The sequence below is a fragment of the Plutella xylostella genome, chromosome 20 (genome assembly GCF_932276165.1).
Source record: "Plutella xylostella chromosome 20, ilPluXylo3.1, whole genome shotgun sequence".
Lineage (NCBI taxonomy): Eukaryota > Metazoa > Arthropoda > Insecta > Lepidoptera > Plutellidae > Plutella > Plutella xylostella.
The window spans coordinates 5,239,807-5,248,613 of NC_064000.1; the positions used below are offsets into that span (position 1 = coordinate 5,239,807).

The 8,807-nt window shown below is 39.1% G+C and overlaps 2 protein-coding genes across 2 annotated transcripts in view; one reads left to right on the forward strand and one right to left on the reverse strand.

Annotated features, from left to right (window-relative positions):
* Positions 1–6,833, forward strand: part of LOC105388640 (focal adhesion kinase 1) — a 45,742-nt gene extending 38,909 nt beyond the window's left edge. Inside the window, exons 22-27 of the mRNA XM_048628184.1 lie at positions 1,348–1,464; positions 2,164–2,313; positions 2,650–2,731; positions 3,179–3,299; positions 3,587–3,697; positions 4,089–6,833. Coding sequence (XP_048484141.1) covers positions 1,348–1,464; positions 2,164–2,313; positions 2,650–2,731; positions 3,179–3,299; positions 3,587–3,697; positions 4,089–4,647 — 1,140 coding nt within the window. The 3' untranslated portion in view covers positions 4,648–6,833. The remainder of the gene's footprint in view (positions 1–1,347; positions 1,465–2,163; positions 2,314–2,649; positions 2,732–3,178; positions 3,300–3,586; positions 3,698–4,088) is intronic.
* Positions 6,834–7,225: 392 nt separating this feature from the next.
* LOC105388639 (elongin-C) lies at positions 7,226–8,744 on the reverse strand. The gene is made up of 4 exons (XM_011559580.3): positions 8,593–8,744; positions 8,398–8,451; positions 7,877–8,084; positions 7,226–7,702 (listed from the first exon to the last, which is right to left on the reverse strand). Exons 2-4 carry the CDS (start codon positions 8,444–8,446, stop codon positions 7,561–7,563), a joined length of 399 nt encoding a protein of 132 aa, XP_011557882.1. The 5' UTR covers positions 8,447–8,451; positions 8,593–8,744; the 3' UTR covers positions 7,226–7,560.
* Between the last annotated feature and the right edge of the window lie 63 nt (positions 8,745–8,807).

Genomic DNA, 8,807 nt, shown 5'->3' on the forward strand with positions numbered 1-8,807 from the left:
AATCTATCGTCCTTCTATGTCAGCTTCGCATCCCACTTCTTACGGCGTCCCTGTAGGGGTAGTCCAGGGGGTCCCTTACCAGAAGCAAATGCAGCACGTATCTGGTCAATACTACCCTCAGAGGTCTTCCAGTCCTATGTCCCCTGGGTTCGCGACTCCTATCTCCTACAACAGTAACAATGTGGTGCACGGTCCTCAGCCCATGTTGTATAGGCCCCAGGCGACCGCCCAAGCCGCCTCTCAGTTTGTTGCTGGGACTTCAAGGCAGTTTGCGGGTGACGCGACCGCAATATACGCGTCTAGGCAAGAATGCCAACCAGTCGTCCAACCAGTCGCCCAGCCTGTCGTGCAACCAGTAGCACAACAGGTTGTCCAACCGGTAGCCCAACCGGTTGCCAAACCAGTCGTCCAACCGGCTGCCCAATCAGTCCAGCAAATCGTTCCGCAAAATGTCCAGGTGATTTGTGTGTGAGGTGTAACTGTAGATAGATTTGTGTTGATATTTTTTGTTGGAGGTATTTTGGCATGTGAATTGGCGGTATTTTTTTAAGTAGATTTATGTTTTGTTGATTAGAAACGTGACGTTGTTGTTAGAAGAGTGGCAAAATTCAAAATTTTATACATTGCATGCTTGTCTCGATAAAATAGAGTATCGTAAGATTACACTGCAAATAAAATGCACAGAAATATTTAAGATAGTCAATTATTTACCGTTTTTATCTTTATGATTTAAACTTTAATTTTCTTTTTACAGTACCTTTTTGTGTTCCTTGGGTTTCTCCGGTAGATTTTGGTTTTTATTTATTTTATCATTTATATCTGGGAAGTGAATATGCAAACATACATTTGTTTACATATTTAACATTCCAGAATTATTATTATTTTAAGTAACAAAGAACTAACATTAATACCTTATTTTTCGTCAATCCCTGATGGTGGTTGGATAACTGGGAAGAAAGTTATTATGGATCTATTTTATTTAAAAGGTAATGGAATTTGTAAATAACAAAACTCCATAATATTAATGTTGGTTCTTTCCTTTTAAATTACTTATACTTAATATAATTATTTTTTTTAACTCATAATTTTATGTTACTTTTGTGACTGTTGCCAAATTACGTAGTCGTTAAACAGAATCAGTTACGCAATGTTTGAGAGAACAAGTTGATCTTTGTTCTCTCAAATATCTCATTCATTAAAAGAATAATGACAAATCATTCTTATATACCTACTTACTTAGAACAGCTACAAAGAAAATGCTTTTAGTCCAGAACTTAACACGACAGAAGCATCCACCACTCCCACGACATTGCCACTCAATTCTAACCCCTCCCCCTCTCACTCTAGAGTCCAGAGATGGACACGGAGGCGGTGGTGGAGCGGCGACTGCTGGCCGAGCTCGCGAGACAGCAACACCAGAGCGAGGAGGATAGACGATGGCTGCAGATGCAGGAGGATAACTTGGTACGAGTTTCAGTGTTATTGCGTAGGGTGTAGGTGCTAAAGTTGTAGGAGGATAACTTGGTACGGATTTTTTTGTCTTATTTTCCATAGTGTAAGTGCTTAACTGCTAGTGATCATGAAAGGTATTATGATATAAATTATCGTTTACAAACATATTTATGACCCATGTCGAAAATTTATACTGCGGTGTGGGCAAGCTTCATTTCGGCTGAAAACGTAATCCCGTGGGATTTTCAGTTTAAAAAGTAAAAAAAGTTTAATAGGTATATAAATTAGGGTTTGTTTTTAGAGATGCGGGTTCGAATCCCGGCGCTGACATGTACCAATGAGTTCTTTGAATTTAAGTACAATGTATACCGCTCTTATGGTGAAGGAAAAAATCTTGAGGAAACCTGCATCTAGATTTAGCACATCCCGCAGTTGACCAGCGTGGTGGGAAATGGTCCAAGCTTAGGAAGGCAGTTTAGACCTTGGGGATACACACAAAGCTTCCACTCGAGAGAGCCAGGTGCAGGTACTTACACCCCCACAGAGAATAGAGTAGGGTTTTTCACTGTGGTAAAAGATCCATGATTCACCAGTCGTCCCAGGGTGCACCCAAACTATATTATATTTTCCGTCAAAGTTGCATAGGTTAGCTATCCCATGCTGGTCATTCATGGTCAGCCTTTCTATGACTAACTTATAAATTGTCTCCAGAAGAAGCGGCTCTCGATCCAGTCGCCCTCGGACCTGCCCCCCGCGGCCCCCGCACCCCCCGCGCCCTCCGCCGACCATCCGCAGTCGCAGGGGAGCAGCCCCGCCGGCACCGTGAAGAATGATGCGCCGCCGGTCAAGAGTGAAGCTATGGTAAGCTATATACAATATAATGCACCCGTTGGTATATACATATACCTAGATAGATAAGCCTCGCCTAGCTGTTATTGCTCACTGCAAGTAATCATTATTACATTATCGAAGACGTCTCGATGGCCAAATTAAAATTTAGGCGCGTTAGGAATTTGCAGGTCTTCTAGCCAATTCATTACTGCTGACTGAAGTTTTAAACCAGCCAATTGCAATTCACGTTGTATCAGCTTATCTCTAAATGGTTGATTATATTGGCGAACCATTCATCATCATAGGCCTGCCCTTTTGTTATCTACACAACTCCTTAAATATAATTATTATACTTATTTCTCGCAGGCACTCCTGCACACCGCTGACGACCCGATCTACACGTCCACGACAGAAGTGGTTCGGCGCGTGATGAAACTAGCCTCTATCGGTAAGTTTTCTGTGTCCAATCAAATCAATCCTAGTTTCCAATCAAAAACAAGTTTTAAATGACAATTTCACTCATGTTACACCATCCTAATTAAGTTAAGCTATATTTATGGAGATTTATTTTTCTGTGTCCACTTTCTCATCTCCGTACGGGACGCTCTTCAGCCTGCAGTCGTTCGACCTTAGAAAGGTAGCCGGTAGTGGTTGATAACAGAGGTCGCGGCTAGAGCTTTATAGGGCTCCTTGAGAGAAGCCTAAGTCCAGAAATCGACAAGTGTTGTTTGCTGATTTATCATTATACGAGGAAACCAAATATTTATCTACATTTACCACATCTAGATGTGTGAACCCACCAACCCATATTGGACCATTGTGGTGGAAAATCGTTCAAGCTATTGCTTAAGACTTTTTTACCATTTCTTCTCATGTTTCCATTCCTTTCCTCTAGCGTGGGAGGCGGGCGCGCCGACGGGCGTGCTGGAGGCGGTGAAGGAGGTGGGCGCGGCGCTGCGGGCCCTGGCCGCGGGCGTGGACCTCACCACGAGGACCTACCCCGACACACACACCCGGTGAGTTCCCTGTATTAGTAAAAAAAAGGATACAGCACCACACACCAAAAATACACAAAGAACCAGACAAGCTTTATTTGTGGTGTGAGTCGCTTAATCTGATGCGCGGGTACGAGGGCGGCGGGGAAGTTACTCGCTCCTCTCGTCCCCGCGCACTTATTTCTGCCGGAACACGCGACTCACAACTCACAAAATTACGCTCGTCTGGCCTCACCCTAAGGGGTAGAAGTTACATAAGTAGGTAATTACGTCTACAAGTACTTAATATTCTCATTCTGTGCTCGCAGGGAAGTGGAGATGGCCCACCAGGTGCTGAGCAAGGACATGGCGGCGCTGATCGAGGCGATGCGGCTCGCCATCCGCTACTGGGGCACCACGCTGCACCACGACTACACCAAGTGAGTTAATGCCTTTATTTAGGAAGTTTATGACCAGGCAGGGCAGAGGTTTTTAGGTGGCCTTTAGAAGAAGGTTAAAAAAATGATTTAGTGGCAACATGACATACAACAACAGTGCAATCAGTGGTGAAGTTAATACAGGTCAAATGCTTCAGGATCAGGACCGAGTGACATAATATGTGCGCGATCTGTCGCTAGATCGCTAATGTTGTTACGCCATTGACGCGCTCTCATTGCTCTCTTGTAGTTTGTTTATGAGGGTACAACTGCTGACGGGCGCTATGTTGATGGCATCTCTCATGAATACTACGCTCGTTCAAAAGTTGGATACTTTAACCTGTTTTGTGTCTACATTCACCTCAATTTATCCCTTTGTCCTATTATCTTCCAGGAGCATGCTAGCAGCCGCACACGTGCTAGCGATGGACGCTAAGAACCTTCTCGACGTGGTCGACAGCATCCGCACTCGCTATCCCGACGTGGACTGGCGCCGCGCCTTCCTCCCCGCGCCCTCCCCACCCCCGCTGAGCAACCAATCATCAGTCCTAGAGGCCACACACCCCCCTCTTAGCAACCAATCATCGGTCCTAGAGGACGAGGTCTTTGCCCCCAAACCAGACTTCAAGATCAACCAACCAGTCACGACCACACACGCGCCCGAATCGCCCAAAGAACACACCAGTCTGCCATCCAATAGGGTATCAACACTGATTCAGAATTATAACGTATATGGCAACGTGAAAGAGCAACATATCTACGGGAATTCAGAAGTGGGAGGGTCCCACCAGAATTCCACGTCGAGTGTTGATGAGCCGAAGATCGATGATGCCCCGATGCAGTCGGTCAAGAGCCGTGTCCAAGCGCTGGCTAAAATGGAAGCCCCGCCTATTTACTCGGTGAGCAAGAAAATCCCTATTGAGCAGAACTCAGGGCATTCGGATCAGGGCTGAGGAGTGAAAGTGTTGTTTTCAGTTCGCTTGTAGAGGCAGTTTCGCTTGTCCGCCGCTAGGGGCGTGGCGGCTTCTGTAGTCACGGTCTGTTCGGGGTTTTACGGATTATTTAGTTTTTTTATGATTGTCGTAATCATACATTGTGTAGGATTTATGTGAGAGTATATTATGTATTTCGTTTTATACTAAACGTATACTTACATCAAATATGAATACTTAAATGTTATTATACCTACCGAAGACATGTTGATTTTTAAATCAAGCACTTTTTTTCGTATTATACAATTTGATCATATTTTATTGATTATTTCGAACAGACTGCCAGTCATAATGTTAGTAGCTGTAGTGTAGGTACTTACTGGGACGCTCAAGGGGTCTTATATGGCTACTTTATAGTTTAATAATTTGGCCACTGATTACAATTAAGTGTCAATTTACTACTGCACTATATACCTATGTAAGGAACTATACAAGACATATGGCAGTGATCAATACGCAAGTTTGAATAGCCGCTTTCCTATTTTTAAGTAGTGCGCAAAATTGTATATTTATTTCTATAAAAGACAATCAGTATGGTTGCTCAATTATTCATTGTAGAGAAAATTATAACAAAATTATTTTTAGGTCTCGAGCCAAAACTATTCATGTCATATTATAACTATAGCTGATCATTTATGAAGCATAGTTACATACGGTTTGCATTTTAAGTAAAAAATTGACCAGTTTCTCATTTGAGTAAATATTCCTTAGCGCAAACTTAGGTCCTGATGAAGGTCAATCCTGCAATCATTTATAGCAGAAGCCGAAGGTTACTCAAATCTCATAAGTACTTACATATAATTGAGATATATTGTTTGAGGAATCGTTTATAAATAAGCAACCACTTGGCAACCTTTTCATTAAATCAGACCGTATGTACAATAATATATCTGTTTAATACATATCATCGTATCATCAGCATTGTTTCGCTTCAAATAGATATGTCCTGTTGTTCATGTATGAAATATGTATGTCCATTACTTATACTATAAAGAATATAACTAAATTATAGAACATAACTCCATATTAATTCATTGTACCTTTGCAAACTTGCGCATAGCTTATAATGTTCATTACATTAATTTTATACCTGTTATCATCTACTTTCGATGTCCATAAAACTAAAAGAAACTGATTTGATATGGAAATTAATAACATTGATTTGTGATACTATTGCCAATAATAACTAATACCCATTGATTGACAATGCAAAATATTAATTAAAACTAAGATTAACGGAATGGTATGCTCCAACTTAAACATGGTAATTACAAGATTATTCAATTCCAGATGGCTAAAATATGTACTTAAAACCCCATAAATATAAAACAATTTTGTATTCAAAATGCATTTAACGATAATTCAATTATTATAGTAATCAATGGGAGTGGAGTGTACCACGCACAGTATTTGAAATTGCACCTATTTCATAAGTCGATTATTTTCATACAAATTTTATATTTTTGCTGTAACAGTAATAATTACAGGTTTTTATACCGCGAGTCGCGTAGTTTAATTATGTAAGCGTAATGTGTATTCGATTATTATGCTGTCGAAATCTTCCATTTAAAATAGTCACCCCTTAATCTTGGTTGAATTGTATTATGGACAATTTTACACAAAGTATTATTGGAAATCTTGAATTGTATTATTGCAAGTATATCGTATGTTAATTTGTTTCGTGTCTATGGTGCGTACATGGTCACAACCTCTTCTAACTTTGCATTTACTTTAAACATTCTGTCTCAGTATTTCTTTGTGTTTCCGCTAACTTACTACTTACTTTTTTTGTAAAAATGTACAAACGGATTTTATTTTAATTTTTATATCCAAAGTTTTTATTGTAAGCTTAGATCTCAGATGAAAAATCTAGCGATTTAGTGCGTTCTAATGATTAGTTGTGTATACTTAATTAAAAATCAGAATTTACTTATTTATTGATCTTTCTTTGTACTTGTTTAATTTGTAAAGATACTTTCCTGTAATGTTTAGTGGTTATTTTAAGGGATGTCATTCCAAAGTCGACGATATTGTAAACAGAGTGTAGTCTAAACCAAGTAGAGCGCTGAGATTATCTTCACTGTATTATTATAATTGATGACCTGGGTTTATTTACGCATTCAACTGAATAAAGGACAAGTCAATAACATTAACTTTTTATTTAACCTCAGACTGACCCTTACTGCAGGAGACTGAATTAAAATAGTTTTTGGCAGATAAATTAATGGTTTATTAACAAAATTCAAAGCAGTATTAGTTTGCAAACTCATAGACAGATTGCAATAATTAGACTGAATCTGAAATTTATTTGTCATGAAAACTATGAAAAATATAATAATTTTAGCAAGAGATCTTGAAAAGTAGCAGATTACCAGTAACTTAAACCTAAACGAACTTTTACAAATTGAAAATGACTGTAATATTAAATGGCTACACACACAAATTAATAATTAAATATTGCATTCACTCATTGAAAAATTCAAGCAATGGTGAATACAAAAGTAGATAGTTCCACACAAAAACAATTTGCTTCATTTGTTAGTTTGTTAGTTTCAAATAAATAATATGTTTTGAAAGAATAATAGTTTTCAATAACTGGCAAAAGATACACCTTATGCATTATTCATCTAAGTCCTATAACCGTGAAAAAATACAAATGCGTGTACATAATATCAGTGTTATTGGCCACTATACACTGTGGAACTAATGGTTAATGTTCAATTGATCACCTGCTGCCGCTACACGGGTTTGTTATCAACGAGATAAATGTCACTTTATCATGATTGGCCATCAATATGGCTCTATGATTGGTGGAACGTGCATTAAACAATTTTATCGACATCGATAACGAACCCGTGTAGCTGCTGGTGGTGTTTAACAATCCAGGAAGTTTGCGGCCATCAACAGCTCCAGAGCAATTTCTGGCGCAATCGGGAACTCCGGGATCTCCGTGGAGGAGTTGGTGTAGCGTACCTTGTACGTGAAGTACATGCACACTTTCTGCAGCACATGTGACCTGGAACATAGAGGAAGGAATATAAGTGGGGTATTTCTGGTAGTAAATTCCAGCATTGATTCTGAAATCATTGTAATTTTGTAAGTTGAGATTTGATATAGAAATAGACATAGACATCAAGTTGTATCTCATTAGGTACATTAGATACAAGCAAAAAATCTAAGATTCACTTACGGTATTTCTCTAAAGTTGACTTCGTTAGCCTCATTCTCAGCGAACTGTCCGGGGCCACTCAGCATGGCCTTAATGGTGCCGGAAGTGAGGGCATGCTCACGCTTCACGATGAACTCATGTCCGTCGGAAGACACCAGCTTCACGTACATAGCGTCCGGCCCCTCACAGCCTCCATATACTTTCTCTTCTACTACCGAACTTCCAGTACCTGAGGAGTATGATGATTCAGTAAGTACAATTTTAGTATAGATTATACATAATGTGAATACTGGGAATAAGATCTAAAATCTTTATTGTAACTTGATTCATTATTTTTATTATAATATTTGAGATCTGGTTTGTAACTTGTCTTTAATTAAGAGCTTCAAGTATTATAAAAAATAAGAGTCTAGGCTCACTGGTGTGATGACACCTACATAATTGGTAAATAGACGACTTTCCATGAAAAATAAGGAGAAATATGCAGGAACTGAGGATTACAGTTACATATAATATTAGTGTAAATATAAATGATAAAATACCCGAATCATCCTTCACGCTAGTAGCAGACGGGGCACTTCCTTCAGACATTGTTACTGGAAATATAAGAATTTAAAGAGGTAAATTATACGAATATCAACAAAATCATAATTTTGCAGACGTTGTAATTTGCCGATAACAAGGATGACAAAGTGCAATTTTATAAGTTGTAATCGGAATAAAGATAAGCAACTCACCCCGAAATAAGATAACACGGCAATATATAAATTGTTATACACAAGAAAATTTGATTATTTTGATGAAATATTAACAAATTTTCGTAAATAATTTATTTGAGGTTAGAAAGAAATAAAGCGAACAAAATGTCACTGTCAGTGTCAGTTAGGATCACAGATCACTATTACTTCTGACGGCTATGTATGCTTACTTACCTTATTACTAAGCCAGTGTG